Source organism: Raphanus sativus, chromosome 9 (assembly GCF_000801105.2).
Source record: "Raphanus sativus cultivar WK10039 chromosome 9, ASM80110v3, whole genome shotgun sequence".
Lineage (NCBI taxonomy): Eukaryota > Viridiplantae > Streptophyta > Magnoliopsida > Brassicales > Brassicaceae > Raphanus > Raphanus sativus.
The window spans coordinates 22,114,382-22,133,337 of NC_079519.1; the positions used below are offsets into that span (position 1 = coordinate 22,114,382).

At 30.2% G+C, this 18,956-nt stretch overlaps 3 protein-coding genes and 1 pseudogene across 4 annotated transcripts in view; 3 read left to right on the forward strand and 1 right to left on the reverse strand.

Moving 5' to 3' along the window:
- Positions 1-18,956, reverse strand: part of LOC108827796 (eukaryotic translation initiation factor 2 subunit beta-like) — a 32,174-nt gene that overhangs the window by 5,597 nt on the left and 7,621 nt on the right. The gene's annotated exons all lie outside the window — the stretch shown is intronic.
- LOC108824984 (putative auxin response factor 21) lies at positions 7,021-10,033 on the forward strand (annotated as a pseudogene).
- On the forward strand, positions 11,545-12,848 carry LOC108838363 (glucan endo-1,3-beta-glucosidase 12). Its single transcript, XM_018611312.2, has 3 exons — positions 11,545-12,187; positions 12,465-12,495; positions 12,586-12,848. Exons 1-3 carry the CDS (start codon positions 11,743-11,745, stop codon positions 12,671-12,673), a joined length of 564 nt encoding a protein of 187 aa, XP_018466814.2. The 5' UTR covers positions 11,545-11,742; the 3' UTR covers positions 12,674-12,848.
- Positions 17,517-18,895, forward strand: LOC108827500 (uncharacterized). The gene has a single exon (XM_018600909.2). The coding sequence runs from the start codon at positions 17,650-17,652 to the stop codon at positions 18,631-18,633; it is 984 nt and encodes a 327-aa protein (XP_018456411.1). The 5' UTR covers positions 17,517-17,649; the 3' UTR covers positions 18,634-18,895.

Consider the following 18,956-nt stretch of genomic DNA (forward strand, 5'->3'; position numbering starts at 1 on the left):
TGAAATTTAAAACTTTGTAAGTTCCTCTAAATATATCAGCTACGTTTTTTTTTGTCATTTTAAAATTTATGATTTGTTGAGTTTAAATCTAGTATCAGCTTCGGCTGAATTTAGTTATTGGCTTTTGTAATAACTTGGCTATGTTGTTTTCTTTCTTAATCAAACCGACTCTCTTTGGTCCTTTAGATTAAAAAAATCGTGAATCATTTTGTCGAAATATATTTAGTTTTAAGTGTTTGTTGGGAATTGTATGTCTTTTCTTTGTGAAATGATTATGTTTATAAACGGATACTCTTTGCAGAGAATTCTTTGCTTGTGAAACGCCTCTTCTCAACTATTCAGTATTCGTAATACAATAAATCGATTGGAAAGTAATATTCCTGATATTAATAAATCATAAGAAAAATCTTAAGCTATCAATTTCTTGAACATTCTATTACTATCGAAGGCACCTTCGATTCCTTAATGAGAATCTAGATTATTCTTTGCTCTTTTGTTAGGTTATCTTGTGACCAAATAAAACCTAACCTCCCTTGTCGCAGTCTCCCAATTCCCCGTCACTTGATCATTATACTTAAAAGAGTGTGAACAATCAGTATATTCATGTATAATGTAGGTTTCTACTTATGGTTATGTTATGATTTGGATTCTTTTTTTATATAAGAATATGAATCTGTATTATTAAACAGAAATATTGTGACTTTTTCTAGGTTGATTTTTAAGTTGGACCTACCGTTAGATATGATATATTTTCTAATTTTATTAATTAACAATTAATATTAGTAAATTATTTCATTATTCTATTTTGCTAGCTTAATACCTTATATGCAACCCATATTCTTTATATTCAAAAAAGTATTTCTCTGACCAATCGATTTCATAACCAAGGCGCAAATTAGTTGTGACTAGAATGACTTATATTTTTGGAAAATTATTAGAATATTTTTCTGGTCGAAATTTCTCTTGTCCATAGTTATAACAAAAAAAATATATTACCAAATTACCTTTACATTTGTTCAGCGACAGATTTATTTTTTAAAAATTAATCTGTCGAGTAATAAGTCTTTTTGTAAAATCTGTTTACAAAGATAAATCTAGCGTTAAAGTGGTGTAAGAATTTCTAAAAATGTCAGATTTGTTGTCACGGCAGAGTTAATGTTCAAATTTGACCTGGTTTACACAATTTTTGACTCTGATTTATTTTTTAAATTAATTAAGATCAGAATTAGGTATTTTTTTTGATATGTCGTCATCTCCTTCATCCCTCTTTTCTTCCTTATCAAGTCTCCTTCCATGGTGGTTTATCAATGTAGGTTCATCTGATGTTATGATGTTTTAGGTTAATTAAGATCATGACATTTGGGATGTGGATCATCAATTTTCGATCTGTCGTCATCGACTCCAATTTATGTGGTGGCAGATTTGTTGAAGAAAATCTGGATTTATATAAACTGAATTTAATTTAGTATTTAGTTTCGACCTGGTTTACATTAATTGTGAATCCATTTTATTTTTAGGTTAGTTAAGATCATAATTAGGTATCAATTTGAGAAGTATCAACAAACTCTAAGTTCTTTCGTTGGTATATTTGATGCCGTTTCTGTGTATATTATACATATAGAATTGTCTCACGTATCATATCCAAGTTTCTTTCAGCACCTGAAGCATAAGGTCTGGATTTACCTTAAGAGTCCATGATTGTTTTGTCATTGCAAATATACTTCTATAAATAGTGTTACTAGGGGCAAAGTGAATAAAAAGTGTGAATAAAAATTCTGTATGAAATTGTTGATGAAATTATAAAAGCTGGAGTAACAACACTCATGGTTGGCAACAGTCATGGTTGGCATATATAATAATCCGACTAAAAGAACATCAGCCTGCGTATGTAGGTTGTGAGGTAAGTCTCGTAATAGATATCGCATCAGGTAGCAGAGCCCTTTCATTGGTTGGAGTCACTCAAGGTCGTGATCTATTTGAATTAAAAGCTCAAGTTAGTAAACGAACACTAACAGATCTTCTTAAAACAAAAGAAAGGAAGAAAAAAAGACACAACCGATTTGTGTTCCTTAATTGGGGAATGGTCAGATGTTTACAAGCAAAATCTGGAGACTTAGACGCCATCACTGGAGCTTTTCGATCTCTATCAACAAGAAAAAAGCTTCACGGATCCTAACTCTGTTGGCTTGGGAGAGCAACGATCTAGAGGGATCGGATCAGATTGAATTCATATCAACCGCCTACCTACTTTCTCCCTCTCTCTCTCTCTCTCTCTCTCTCTCTCTCTCTCTCATAAAAGACAACTTCCAAAACAGGGCTTCTACATAGCAGAGTCTCCCTCAACCAACCTTCTCTCTCCTCCAACTTTGGTTTCAGGGGATGTTTCTTGGATAAGCATCGGCGGAGATAATCAGAGATGATAGAAACTAGGTTTTACACGATCTCTCCTATGCTCTCTCTCTCTCTCTCTCTCTCTCTCTCTCTCTCTCTCTCTCTCTCTCTCTCTCTCTCTCTCTCTCTCTCTCTCTCTCTCTCTCTCTCTCTCTCTCTCTCTCTCTCTCTCTCTCTCTCTCTCTCTCTCTCTCTCTCTCTCTCTCTCTCTCTTCAAGTCGACGGTTGTTGGTACGGACGATGGTTCGGTATGTTTACAACAACTACCTATCAATCCTGGTTCAATGCCTCGATATTAGTTTATGTAGGTTGCTAGTATGAATAATCGATTAGTTTTTGCCAAAAATATCTCTCTTTATATATATATATTGCTAGTATGAATAATCGATTAGTTTTTGCCAAAAATATCTCTCTTTATATATATATATATATGCACTATTTTATAGAAAAAAATCACATTGTGGGTTACATTTACACTTTATAATAACACTATAAGTCACTTTCTTATACTCATACCCTTCTTCTAACTATTTGCTCAGTTTTAGTTAAGTTTTCGAACTAAAACATAACTTGATGGTCCCCACCTCTTATCTATTCTTTTCTTATTTTTTTATCAAACTTTTCTTCTTCATCATCATATTTTTAAAAATGAACTGAAAACGTCGGGACTATTCTAAAGGCGAGGTCAGTTCACGATCGACCATTCACCATCACGTACCATTTACGTCGAAACTGCTCCAACTAGACGAGCTCTCCACCGGAAACTTCAGCCACATCGAGCTCTACCCACCGATGTATTCTTCATTCTATACATATATTCTCTTCTGTGGTGTCTCATGTACGGTGGAAAGATTTAACGTCGTCCAGAGTTCGTCCATCGCCGAAGTCGACAATTACTTTTTCAGATCGAGAACTTGGAGACACCAGTGGCCAATTCTGGTCTTTTTGCACAACTGGTCCTCTGAATTAAGATTGTCCTCACTTTAGAGCATTAAATTTCAATTGTACAGAAAACCCCTTTATTTTGATCCAAATTTTCACTTTTACACTCTATACCCTGCCAAATGCAAATGAACATAGATGCATCCAAAACCTCTAAATGCATTCTAAAGTGATTCATATTAATTTGAAACAAAAGGTAAAAACTACTAAAATAGCAAGACATCAATACACACATAAAACTTAAGGTTTGGTAATTATGAAGAAAAATGAGCATAGTACAATGAGGAAGGCTAAATTAACTAAATTAAAATGGTAAACTAAATTAATATCATAAAAATAAAGATGCATTAACTATATCATAAGATCATAAGATATTAAATGGAATGAATATAGTGTATACAAATTAAATAAATAAAGATGGTAAAAACTAAATTAAAATCATAAGATATCAAGAAGTACTATCCAAATTAACTAAAACAAGATACTCAAAATTATCTAAAACATCAATAATCTTGTAAAGTTTCGATCTTGAATCAAGAAGCATGATGTTTTGCTATGTAGGAATTGAGATATTGTGTAATATAGCACCAAGTACATATGTACACCATATCATGTGTACAACAAAATGGAACACATCCATGTGTACAACAAAATGGAACACATTCATATGTACAAAAAAATCATACACATCCATGTGTATACTCGATCTCATGTACAACTATACATATGTCACTCTTTCCTTATAGTACACAAAGAAAAACAAGTATACATATCTCGTGTACAGCTATACATATGTCACTCAACAGGATACAAATGAACATAGTACGATGAGATGTAACTAATGTAAATCTGTTTTTTTCTTTTAAATAGAAAGTGTATATATGTAGAGGTGTACATGTGGATATCGTCAAAATCATCTAAGAAATATATATGTACATGTGGATACCGAATTTGCTATCAATACTGGTCAAAATCGAACACACAACACGTACACATCAAATTTACATCAACAAACACAACATATACGTGTCAAAACATTCAACTAGTTTTGTATACACATCACACATGTACACACATGTTAGTGTACTCCCCAAAGCTTTCTAAACACCAAAATCCTAAATCTTGACTTGTTAATGTACACATGTGATATTTGGTCAGCAATAACTCTTCTCAATTATCACATTTTTCTCCTTCTGGACTTCTTACACAAGTCTTCTATATTAATATGGAGACTTGAAACTTCAAACACTGTCAGATTATAAAGTTAAGGGCGGAACTGAAAACAACCAGAAGTTCAAGAATCGTTTGTGCCACTATAGGAATCAGTTCTGTAAAATTAAAAAGTTTAGGGGTTAACTCAAGAGGACTTATATGCAACTCTGGAAGTTTTAAGGCGAAAGTAATAACAATTGAGAATACAAAGACCAACGGTGCAAAATAAAAAAAAAACTTGATCTCAAAGGTTCAATAATGGCGATCTAGAACTCGGAACGACAACGACTTCAATCTAAGGTACACCGCAGGTCACGACGCCGGGAGAGGAGCCGCTCACGGTAAGGGGGAGACTGAATCAGCGGCCACCGCAGCAGAATCCGAGCATCACGACCACCTCCAAGCTACTGTCACAGCGTGAGGGAGATGACTTGCACAGCATGACGTGGAGGAGGAAGCTAGCATGTTGATTTCTCGATGAATAAGGATACAAACTGCGATCGCTAGGCAATCGAGTTTGGCTGAAATTTCCACCAGTCATGGAAGAGAACCAAAAAGTAAGGTCAAGAGGAGCATAATTTTCAGAAACAAAAGGTTGTGTTGAAGGTGGTGGTTGCAAAAAAAAAGCAGAGAAAGAGAAAGAAAGAGAAGAAAACAAAAAGAGAAAATATCTAAAATATATATATATATATATATATATATATAAAAATAATTTAATTAGAAATTTTCTTTAAATTAGCTGTCTTTAGTTAAGAAAAGTGTGTGGATAGCAAAATGTGACTTTTTATGATATACAAAGTTAAAAAGTGATCTACCGCGTAAATATTTCTATTTTATATATGGATTTACCCATGTATACTTATTTTACAGAAATAAGATAAATGACACAAGAAATAGATGATTGGATTTGAGATAATCTCTCTAATAACATCTTTTTGTTATAACAAAATTACATAATAATATATGAGATATTTTATATGTTGCTGCAGGCTAAGGAACGTGCTCCTGTGATGTATCCAAGTAAGAAGCCTAATTTCATATATTGTTCGTTATGCCTTTTAAATATCATTTTAGTCAACTTCTCCCCATTAGTCAAAGATGTAAATGATGGAAAGTTATCATGTTCAACATCACTTGTAGTTCCATTTTGTGATTTTTTCATATAAATGGAAAGGGTGACAAAAATGCATTAATGTTTCAGAAGAGAATCCATTGATGACCTTTAAATTTTCTGATACCGAAAACCCTTGGCTTCTCTTTTGTCTAATTATAAATCAACTAATTATGAGGTATGACGTGTTTCTTTATAGCACAATTATGTCTGTGTGTGTGTTTAAGGAACATAATTAAACTGATATTCAAGAAGTTGACATTTCTAAAATACTATCTTTGACCTGATCTTTTTTTGGTAACCTTTGTTAGTCAAAAGTCATATCTTAACAAATATTAATGCAGGACAATGGCGATTCAACTATAAATACCTGATATATATCAAATGAATGACTAAACAAAGATATATACAAATCATTGTAATAAAGAAGAGAAAACAAACTCGTTTACTAAAGTTCAAAACGTTTCCACCAATTCACTAATCAAAGGTATTATGCTAATTATCTAGTTGTATGATTCCATTTCATGAACAATCATGATTTTATCATGTAATATAGTTTTTTTTAAATACACAAAACTGTTTATCATGATATATCTCTTTTAAATTTGAAGTATAAATTATAATGATAAATCCTATAGCCATGGGAGTTCTGGTTAGGTATTTCAGATTTCGATTCTAATTTGTATTACATCTTAAAACTCATAAACTAACTATATAGTGTTCAATTTCGGATTATATCGGATCGGTTCAAATATATCCGAAGTAAAATCTAAAACCTAAAATAAGAAAATAGAAAATATGCACTATTTATTTATATAGGTATTCAATATACTTATTAAAAATTTAATATTTATCTTTAGATATCATATCAAAATAAATATGGAATTGAATATCTGATGTACATATTTTGTTTCAAATATTTATATTGCATATTAATTTGGACACTCAGATCGGTTTTTTTGAATATTGTTTTGGAGATTTTTGGTTTTCAAGTTATTGTTCGGGTTCGGTTAAAAACACTTTGGCTTCAGATATGTTTGTAGGCTTATAGCACCCTACAACACACATTCGGGTATTTTTACATTTTGTACAGTTAATTTTTCCCGGTTCTGGTCCAGTTCGGATTTCAAATTACAGATTTTATGCCCATGCCTAATAAATCCATATCACAATACCTGAACAAAATATTATATGCAAATTCAAGTAGAACGTCAATTCAATGAAAAACTTACGAAAATGATTAGGTACATGTGTCATAATTATTAAAAGTTTATACGATTTTGAGATGCAAAACCTGACAATCATTAGATTTGCTGATATTGTTGTGCAAGTTGCAATTCAAGATCACTATTTGGTAAAAGCTGATGGCGAATAACCAAATTATGAATGCACAACCTATATTTGAAGGTATAAGTGAAAAAGTTCGATTCAAAATTAGTTTTGATTTATTAGGAATATCTGGTCATAATTATATTTTATTTCTTCATATAGGAACTGATGGAACCAGTAGATATTTGTACAATCAGTTATGGAAGTTATGTGCTGGATCTTTGTTTGATCTCCCAATAATTGGAGAACAAGTTTATTAGTTTCCTCAGGGACACATAGAGGAGGTAAATGTTTCTATAAATAATTTAACATTATTTCGCTTATTTTTTTTACTTACAAACTTTTTATACAATTTTATGATGTTATTCAGCTTGTAGCATCAGAAAATGACAACTTGTGCCAATTAAAACCAATTTTTGATATTTCTTCAAAAATTAAATGTAATGTTATTAATATCAAGCTTAAGGTATGTATCTTTGGTATTTTATATTTCTTTTTTAAGGAAATACACATAAGATCAGTTGGTTTAAAATTTTACATATTTATGGTTTTATTATATTTTATGTATGATTTTAGGCGGAGACCAATACAGATAAACTTTATGCAAAAATTATGTTGTTACCTTGTTCACCTGTAAGTGGAAGATTTTTTGTAATATAATAGTATCTCTCCTTGTAATGTATTTTTTAATTATTTAGGAAGTTGAAATCTCTATTCCTAATGACAACGACGAACAAAACATTAACTATTTTATCAAGGAGTTAACTGCTTCGGATACCAGCGCACATGGTGTTTTTTCTATAAAAAAACAGCATGCCACTGAATGTCTTCCCATATTGGTATTTTTATTTAATATACCCACCAAATAATTTCATATTGACTTAAATTGTAAGCTTTTATATGATGCTTTGTATTTAACTTTCTTTTAGGATATGTCACAACTAACACCGAGTCAAGAGATAGTTGCTAAAGATCTCCATGATCGTGTTTGGAAATTTAAGCACATGTTTAGAGGTAGCTAAGTTTTCTATATCATTTTTTGGTAGTTATGACAAATCTTTATTTATCCATAAATTATCAACTAGGTACACCACGAAGACATATTTTCGCATCTGGTTGGAGTGAGTTTGCAAAACAAAAAAGTTTGGCTGTTGGAGACTCCTTTGTATTCCTTAGGTATTTACATTATGTCAGTTTACATCTCTTTAGTTTCTTAAATTTTTCGTATTTTAAGTATTTTTTTGTTTTAGAGGAGAGAATGGGGAATCACGAGTTGGAATCAGAAAAGCAGCTCCTCATCAAAGCAACATATCACCAGTAATTTCAAAAGAGAGTATGCATCATGGTTTAATTGCTACTGCATCAATTGCTATTAAAACCAAATGTACGTTCGAGGTGTTTTATAAGCCAAAGTAAGGAAACAAACTGTGTTACTCTACTTAGACATCATGAGCATACTTTATTTAAATAAGCATATTTTATTTTTTTCTTGATATGGTGATTTTAGGTCGAGCCAATTCATTGTCAACTGTGACAAATTCATAGATGCAATGAACAAGAAATTCAATATAGGTTCAAGATTTACTATGAAGTTTGAAGGGCATGATTTTAATGAAATAGAGTAAGTCTTTGATACTTATATATTTTTCTATTATTCCAGATATGATTACTTACAAATTTTGTTTTACTGCAAAGATATTCTGGAACAATAGTAAAAGTGGAAGATTTCTCCATTAATTGGAAGGATTCAGAATGGCGAAGCCTACAAGTAAAATTTATTCCTAACTAATTTTTATTATATTATTTTATATTATGATTTCAAAAGAATTATAAGTAAAATCCATGAACTTATTTTATAGGTACAGTGGGATGAAGCTGCAACAATTACACGACCTAATAAGATCTCTCCTTGGGATATCCAACCCAAAAGCGAAACAAATGAACTTGGTAAAAAATATTTTAATAATTTATGCTTCTTTTTGGACTAATTATCATCATATTTCTATATATTTCAAATATGATGATTTCTACATTGACACAAAGCCAAGAAATTTGAGAATCAAGTATAAAATATTTGACGAGTCTTCCTCAACTTAGTTACTACAATGAATCTAACGATCCAAAAATTTCATCTTGTTGGCTAGTGAGCTATGCAGGTCCTGTTATGTCCTGACCAAATTACAATGATCCAATGGTCCAGTCAGCAAAAACAAATTTGAACACCAATGCATCTTGTAGCTTCAGATTGTTTGGAATTGATCTAACGACCTCCACTAAAGAAAGAAATGTTTTGGAACCAGTCGACCCATATCAAAGGACTAAAAGTACTGAAATCTTTGAAGAAGAAAAGCTTGATCAAATTCAAACAGGGACATCACTAACAGAATTCCAAAGAAAAGAAATCAGTTTTACTACATGTAGTACTAAGGTATGAAAAGGATTATCATTTACTTTTTTTTTGTCACAAGGATTATCATTTACTTTTTTTTACTTCTTAGTCAATTCTAAAACTATTTATTATTAATAATTAGAACATTATAAGACATATAAGATTTCGTAAAAATAATCATGTTATTAATAAGAGAAGACTAGCTTTTATGTATAGTCGAACACACAATTTTATTCTAATACAGTAGATATAATATTGATAAGTAACTTGCACAACTTTTTTTAACAGATTGACACGACTATATTTAGTTCACAAACACTTGATATGTTTATTGACCAGGTTCACATGGAAAGTGTCGTTAGAACTGTGGATTTGAATGCTTTTGAAGGATACAATCACATGATTGTTGAACTACAAAAACTCTTTAACATCAAAGGCAAGTTTCAAAATCAATGGAAACTAACTTTCAAAGATAATGAAGGAGATACAGTGCTTTCTGGAGAAGATCCATATCCATGGCCGTAAGTTTCGCCTTTCTTCTTCTCTCAATTTTGGGGAAATAAAAACTTAATGTGTTTTTGATGTTATGTAGCGTATTTTGCAACATCGTGAAGGAAATATTCATATGTTCAAAATATGATGCCATAAATGAAATTTGAGAACCAATTATCTAGGGATGGGCGCAAGGCGAGTACTTGCATTTTTATATATACTTGATACTCGCCTTACATTGAAAGAGTAATGAATTTTTAGACTTGGTACTTGCCTTGTCGAAAACGAGTACTTGTTATATCGAGTACTTATCACAAAACATGTTATTTGCGAGTTGTTCGATTACTTACTAGTAGGGCTGGGCACATGACAAGTACCCAAGATTTTTGCCATACTTGTAATCCGACTTGCTTTGTTCGAGTAGTCAAAAATTTGCCTTATATTTGTACTTGCTAATACCAAATACTTGATTAAGCGAGTACTCGTCTATATATGAGATACTTGCGAATAACTTTCTGTACTTATACTTGCTCACTTAATTTAAATTTTTTTTATTTGAGCCTTTAAAATATAAATTTTTATTCAATGATTTTATGATTAGGTGATTGTCTATGTTTAGAGCAAAAAAATTGTTTGATTCTTATGCTACACTGATGTAAGATAATATAGTGTAAAATTTAAAGAAAAAAGAGAAAATTATTTAATTCCACATGTTTGATATTATATAAATATTAAACTAGATGAAATAATAATGTAAATGTTATAATATATTTTGAAAATCAAGTAGCGGGTCAAAACGAGTCAAATACCTAAAATAATTTTAAGCCTTGTTACTTGATTTGAACTTGCAAGTATTTAAAACTTTTAACTTGTTATTTGTCTTGAGTAAGACGAGTACTTGTATTTACGGGGCAAGTAAACGAGTTTAAGGCGGGTAACGGATATCTGTGCCCAGCTAGTATTATCATTTTGTTACGTCATAAGCTATAAAATTGGGGCCCCCACGATTAACTGATATGAGAAGGAGGCCAAGGCCTCAAAATCAAAAGGGTAGGCACACTCTTGCATGAACGTTCAAGTGGGAGACTTGTGTAAGAGAGTTGAAGAGCTCACTAAGATACACTAAAGCCTCATCGAATCAATAATATTTTTATTCTTTATTTTTAAAATAATAATCAATAATATTTAAAAATACAACTAAAATAAAAAAAAATTGTAATGGGCATCATTGTTCAGATGCGCTTTAGGAGCCATATCACTCCGGACTGGTACTGACAATATCAATGCATAAGTTCTGTTTTTTTTTTTCATTTTAAGTTTTATGCTTTCTTGAGTTAAATCTTCTTTTGATTTGGTAGTATCAGCTTCTGAATGGATTTGGTTGTTGGCTTTTGTAATAACTTGGCTATGTTATTTTCTTTTTTAATCAAACTAATCGACTCTCCTAATTTTAATCCTTTAGTTTGAAGTGTTTGTTGTGTATTGTATGCCTTTTCTTTGTGAAATTATTATGTTTATAATTAAACGAATACTCTTTGCAGAGAATTCTTTGCTTGTGAAACGCCTCTTCTCAACTTTTCAGTATTCATAATACAATAAATCGATTGGAAAGTAATATTCCTGATATTAAAAATCATAAAACAAATCTTAAGCTATCAATTTCTTGAACATTTTATTGCTCTTGAAGGCACCTTCAATTCCTTAATGAGATCTAGATTATTCTTTGCTCTTTTGATTAGGTTATCTTGTGACTAAATAAAACCTAACCTCTCTTGTCTTAGCCTCCCATATTCCCCATCACTTGATCAGTATACTTAAAAGAGACTGACAATCAATATAGTTATGTATAACATAGGTTTCTACTTATGGTGATATTATGATCTGGATTCTTTCTTCATTTACACTTACATTTTCTATTACCGACATCTTGAAAATGAGAAATCAATTTTGGATTTTTCTATTTTCTCTACTTCTACTAAGCTTCATATCCCAATTTCGATGTGAAGCTACAAGACCGGTAACGATGATTCGACCAGAGTCACAGATTCGACCTGAAGGTAACACGACGTTCTTGGACGGAACGACATGGTGCGTGGCTCGACCAAGTGCGTCTCAGGCTGAGCTACAGAGAGCTCTTGATTGGGCATGTGGTATTGGGAGAGTTGATTGCTCAGCAATCGAGAAACATGGTGACTGTTACGAACCGGATACGATATGGTCGCACGCATCTTTTGCGTTTAATGCGTATTATCAAACCAATGGGAACAATCGCATTGCTTGTTACTTCGGTGGAACAGCTACACTCACCAAGATAAACCCAAGTAAGTTTTTTGCACCATATAGGTTACTAAAATGAATAATTGATTAGTTTTGCCAAAAATATATTTCTTTATATATAAAATTGCTATGCCTTATTTATATACTGATTTACCCAAGTATACTTATTTTCCAAATATAAGATAAATGACACAAGAAATACATGATTGGATTTGAGATAACCTCTCTAATAACATTTTTTTGTTAATAACATTATATTTTCGGAGATTATTTTATGTAGGGTACGTAATAATAGAGAGATATTTTACATGTTGCTTGCAGGCTACGGAACGTGCTCCTATGATGTATCCAAGTATAACCCCTAATTTCATACTTTTGTTCGTTACGCCTTTGAAGTTCATTTTGGTTGCAAATTTATAAGTTTCTTGATTTATTAATTCAGATCGGAAGTCTCCTCCGCAAGGTCTTTAGCAGAGTACAAACCGCGGTGGATGTGGCTCATGTGCATAGGACTTTTTTTGTTTTTATAACGGCGAAGCTAACATTTTCACTGAAAAAGCCAATTTTCGTCAGATATATCAGTTGTGCCAGAATACTTTTCCTAAGAGCAAAGGTTGCGAAGATTTTGGTTTTCTAGCAGTTAAGCTTTATGTTTAGTTCTTTGCTTTCCTCTTGGGTTTAGAATCTTACAAAATCCTTATATTCCTTCCTTATTGGTACGAAAGGTTTATTTCATGTTCCTTTAATAATAACCTAATAATATCTTATTATATAAAGTTTGGTTCTTCAAAGTTACTAATTAATATGATTGTGACATGTGTCAATAAATTTTTAAGATGGTGACATGTGTCAAAATATGATATAATTCTCTTTTGTTTATTATTTAATAGAGATTTAAAAAAAAAAAAAAGTCTTTTAAAAAAAGGAAAGTTTCTAAACAATTACTATTAAATAATTTTTATAATTAATTTTCACTATTAAATAAAATTTAGAATTATTTCTTCAATATTAGTTTTAGTATATATATTCTGAATCGTTATATATTTTAGAAAAGGAAAATTACTATCACATAGTCTTTTAAAATTCTATATTATAAAATATTTGATAGTAATTTCTGTTTTTAAAAGACTAAACAAAAATAATAATTGCAAAAGGTATTAGAAAGTTAATTCTTTTAAAAAAAATATAATGTTTATTCTTAAACTCACTAAAGATAGAGAATTATAAAAGATAAATTCAACTTTTCTAAAAAATGTTAAACAAACAAATTGTAAAATCCCACAATTTCAATTATTTAATAAAAAACATGGAGAAAAACTAACCTAAAAGCCTAATTAAAAGTACTTTCCTTTCTAATAGATAATTGTATGTTAAAAATTATGACCAAAAATAGCTACAAACATTTTACATCTATATTTAGGTTTAAGCTTCCACATATTATTTTTACAAAACACAATAGTATTTACATGAAAAGTATTACCTGAGTATTTTCTTTTAATTTCTTGATACAACTCAACATTTTATTATCATTATTACATTTTATTATAACATAATTTTCAATTTTGATGTTGTTGTTTACATCATATATTAAACAGATATTTTTCTATTAAAAATAAAATAGTTGCACAAAAATCATATGGAAAAACTAATAAAATAATTAGTTTTCCTTTTTTTAAAAAAGTATAAATAAAAATGTAAAGGTAAAGTAATCTTATTTTTCTTATAATTAACTAAATTTATTTTTTAATAATTCTGTGTTAAAAAAATATAAAGCAAAAATAACTTAAAACATTTCACCTGATATGATTGCGATACGTGTCAATTACTAAAAAATTAGATTTCGAATGTGTCAATCAAAACTGACATTATGTGAAAATAACTTTTTCATAAAATCTTAAATAAAAGAGATTTCTAAAAAAAAAATTATTTTCTAATCTTAACCAATTAAGAGTTTTTTCTTTTTCTTTTAAATCCTAACCGGAGAGAATTGTAAAATAATAATAGTAATTTTTAATTTAAAAATTTAATGATAAACATGATACTAACAATTCTTTAATTAACAATACAAATTGAAAAAAAACATTAGTGATATTGAAAAAACGAATTTTGAAAATGCCATCTTTTAAAAATAATTAATATTAACTGGAAATAATTATTTGATAGAAATTTTGTTTTAATAAATCCTAGATGAAATATAATTGTAAAAGATTAATAATATTAATTTCCTTTTCTAAAATCCTAAAAGATGTAAAAGAATATTTGATATTTTTTTTTTTGCTTTTTCTAAAATAAATCCTAAACAAAAGAAATTTGTATCATATTTCTAAGTCTTAACCAAAAAGGAATTGTAAAAAAAAACTTATTATATAAAGCTTGGTTCTTCAAAGTTACTAATTAATATGATTGTGACATGTGTCAATAAATTTTTAAGATGGTGACATGTGTCAAAAATATGATATAATTCTCTTTTGTTTATTATTTAATAGAGATTTTAAAAAAAGAAAAGTCTTTTATGTTCATATTTAGTTAACATATTATATTTAATTATTATAATGGTATATTTAAAATTGTGATATATGTTAAATTATATCATAATTAAAAATAATTATACTAAGATAATAAAATTTACTTGTGTTAAAAACTAATTACATATTAATTTTCCATTTAAAAATAATTATAATAATTATATATTTAAAAATATATTATATATAATTTTTAAAATATATAATAATAAAGGTTTTTTAATGAATCATCATTAATATATAAATATATTATATCTTTACTTTTTCTTTTTTCTTGGTATAATATAAAAAGGAAAATTACTATGTAATCATTAATTTTATATAGTTATAATAATTTTTAGTTTATAATATTTATATTGACAAAATTTTAATTAAGTAGGCTTTAATATAAGGTTCCATTATCAACAAAAAATAAATAAGGAAAATTCGTAAATTAATAAAGAAAAATTTCGTATTATTGTTAAAAAAATTCTTTAAATAAATAAGATTCCTTAAATTATTTAAAAAATTACTTAATAATATTCTTTGTTTATTATGAGATAATTCGTAAAAATTCCTTAAATAAATAAGGAAAATTTCGTATTTGTTAATTAAATAATTTATAATATTATATTTATCACCAAATTATTTTTAAAAGGAAAATTACTATGGAATCATTTATTTTAGATAATTATAATAAAAGTTAATATAATTTTAAACACATGTCACAATCTTAAAGTTATAGTTGCCATGTGTCGCGATCGTTTTAATTAGTAACTTTGAAGAACCAAGCTTTATATAATATTTAAAGAGAGTATGTGATGATGAACATAATATTAAAAAAATTTTAATTAACGAAAGAAGTGTAAAAGTGGTATTGATACAAATTGTTAATAAAAGCAATTTTAAGATTATTTATTAATAACTAGAAATAATTATTTGATAGCAATTTTTTTTCTGAAATTCTAAAGAGAATATAATTGTAATAGGTTATATGACAAATTTTCCTTTTCTAAAATCTAAAAAATGTTAAAGAGTATTTATTTTTTTATTTAATTTATTAATTGTAATTAAATAGGAGATTTATAAAATATTTTTTTCCTTTTTTAAAATCCTAGCAAAATAAACTTTTTAAAACTTAGTTAATAAAGCATTAAGTTAGTACATAAGAACATGTATAATATTTTCCTTGACTCGATTGGTGTATTTGACTTTGATTTCTTTTTGCCTTTCATTCAATTTCTTATTTTGGGTTGTGTTGAGTTTAAACGTTTAGGTATAGTATATTCTTTAATCCTAATTGCAAAAATTTACAACATTGATCTATGAACAATGATTATAAAATACAAATATTAATTTGAACTTATGAGTGAAAATGAATTTTTAATTATAAAATAAATCTCACACAACATATGCAGAAAAATCATAAAACTATAATAAAATGATTTTTTATTAAACTAAAACATCAAACAAAACCCGTTGCGTGCAACGGGCTTATATCTAGGATTATATAAACTACTCCAGGTGTGAAATGTAATCCATTTTTTCTTTCGTACTTAATATTGAGGACTAAACCATATGTTTGCGACTCTGAACTAAATCATGTATGTATAGGCATGTGGTTCTGAACTGAAACAGCCAAAGTTTTCGATTTTTGGTTCAAATTCAGTTATAATTAGGTTCTAAACCAATTAGTGAAATCAGTTCGACCGTCAGCCTAAGTACGTATTATGTTTATTTATTTTTGGTATCAAACTAAACTAATTTCTACTAATACTTTAACTAAGTGAACAGAATTAATATAACTGAATTCAAAAGAAAAAAAAACATCTCCAACTCAACTTCAAATCCTAAAATTTTGAGGTTTTTGTCATTCCAACCCAACCTCAAATTCATAAATTTTGAGATTTTAAATAGTGACACATCAAATTTGAGGGTTCACTATTCAAAACCTCAAAACCTCAAAACCACTATTCATTTTTTTCTTAGTCTTTACAATTTTCTTTTTCACAAATACATCTACTAACTTTATTTACAATAAATATTACATAATATTAAAATAAAATTCACACAAATAGAAATATATATTAAGTAAAGGTCATGCAAAATAAAATAAATTAAACAAACTTAACATAAATCAAAACAAATTATATAAATATCTAAATATAAATATCTTATAACTGGTACCAAAATACTAGAATTCATTGGCTAACCAATATGTGTGTTGTTTTATTATATATGTAGTTTTTATTATTTTATTATATTAAATTGTAATATTGTGTTTTACATTGGAATATTGTAATATTCAAATCCCGGCCACTGGTGAATTAACATTTTCGGCATTGCCAGAGACAGAGAACCGACATGTGGCAACACGTGACTAATCTGGACCACTTCTATGGGGCCAGGATACCTCTGTACAATTCAAAAAAAAAATATTGTGTTTTATATGATATATTAAAAGTATTTTATATGTATTTGTGAAGTCTTATCATTATTAGTAATTTTTATTAATACTAAGGACTATAGTCTAAATCAATAAATTTTTAAGAATTTTTTTTTGAAGTTTAATGGTTGGAATAAATTAATAATTAACCTTCAAATCCTCATTTTGAAGTTTTATTCTCCGTAAAATAAGGTCTTGGGTTGGAGATGCTCTAACCGAACCAAACCCAAAATATATTTTTGGTTCAATTTGACAAATTTTCCGAAACGAATTAATAAAACCCGAATTAACCAGCCGACCCAAACCCCGGCAAGGTCTACTCATATAACTCGCAAACACTAAGAGGTAACTGGATCCTTAAGGAAGCCATTTCATGAGGCCCATTATCTCCGGCCCATTAATAAAATCTTAATTATCAGCAAAACCCTAAATCAAGAAGGATTCTAGAAAGGAAAGAAGAAAAAAAAAACGCCTTTCTTCTCAGTCCGTCCATCAGCATTCACCGGAAACTTCAATCAACGCCGGAGGAACTCAGAATCTCTCAAGCCTAACTTTGAGAATGAAGGAAGAAGAAGTAAACCGGTGCCAGATTCAAAACTGGTACCCGAAATTCAAATCCCTAACCATAAAAACCAAACTCCACAAGCTTCCGGAGTCTTTCATCAGCTACCTCCTCGACGACTCTGGCCCCTTCCTCCTCCCTGAGTCGATAACAAACGACAACGCAATGCCCAACAGAGTCCACAACCCCGAAGAAGAAGAAGACGACTTCCAACTCTCCGACAACGAAACAGATCCGCCGCCGCCGCCGTCGTTCCCGGAGCTAGAAATCGAGATCAAGGAATCAATCGAAGCCCTAGGCGGAAAGATCTTCCCGAAACTCAACTGGAGCGCGCCAAAGGACGCGGCTTGGATCAGCCCGTCGCAGAGTCTAAGCTGCGCTTGCCTCAGCGAGATCGCTCTCCTGTTCCGCTCCTCGGACTCGTTGCTCCACGATCTCTGCGAGGCGTACGATTCTTGCAGCGATAGAGCCTCCTCCTCGTCGAGGCCGGAGAGCTTCTTCCTCGCGCTGAGGAAATGGTACCCTTCTTTAAAGCCCGAGATGGAGTTTCGCTGCTTTGTTAAATCGAACGAGCTCGTCGGGGTTTGCCAGCGTGAAGTGACGACGTTTTATCCTGTGCTTGTTAGCGAGAGGGAGTTGATAAAAGGGTTGGTTGAGGAGTTTTTTTATGATAGTGTTAGGGGTGTGTTTGAGTTGGAGGATTATACTTTCGATGTTTATGTGACCAAGGAGAGGAGGGTTAAGGTTGTGGATTTTAATACTTGGTGTGGGTCTACTTTGCCGTTGATGTATAGTTGGGAAGAGCTTGAGAGGAGGGTTGGTGGTGGGGAGTTGGAGTTGAGGATTGTTGAGAGCCGTCGCGGCGTGCTTCCTGGTTTGAAGACGGCTGTTCCTTATGATTATATTGATATGAGTTCTGGTAGCGGGTGGGATCAGGTTCTTAAGAAAGCGGAAGAGGAGCTCCGAGATGAAGTTGCTTGAGCTTCTTCTTCTTCTTTTTTCCAAAGTTATTGATGCTGGAATTTTCATGATGTTTGTGCCTCTTTGTTACTGTTTCGTCTGTCTTTCGTTGTGCAAAGTGAATTATGCTTAGAATTGCTTTGATTGGGTTTCTCATTCTCAAATTTAGAGCTGCGCATTCGGCTGCAACAGAACCAATCGCTCTGATTGTTGTCTTGTTTTTTTAACAGAGCCGGCTTTAAGCAATTTATTACATAGTCTTGGAAAAAACTGTGTTATTCCATACACTTGTCTGTTTTTGATCTATACTCTACACAATGCTGCCTTATCTACACATGGGACAA

What these genes read in the sequence shown, in the direction of transcription:
- LOC108838363 (XM_018611312.2), top strand. Translation starts at nt 11,743, where the DNA reads ATGATCTGGATTCTTTCTTCATTTACACTTACATTTTCTATTACCGAC. An exon ending in ACTCACCAAGATAAACCCAA is followed by an intron (nt 12,188 to 12,464) that starts GTAAGTTTTTTG and finishes TGTTGCTTGCAG; the next exon opens with GCTACGGAACGTGCTCCTAT. An exon ending in TGCTCCTATGATGTATCCAA is followed by an intron (nt 12,496 to 12,585) that starts GTATAACCCCTA and finishes TTATTAATTCAG; the next exon opens with ATCGGAAGTCTCCTCCGCAA.
- LOC108827500 (XM_018600909.2), top strand. Translation starts at nt 17,650, where the DNA reads ATGAAGGAAGAAGAAGTAAACCGGTGCCAGATTCAAAACTGGTACCCG.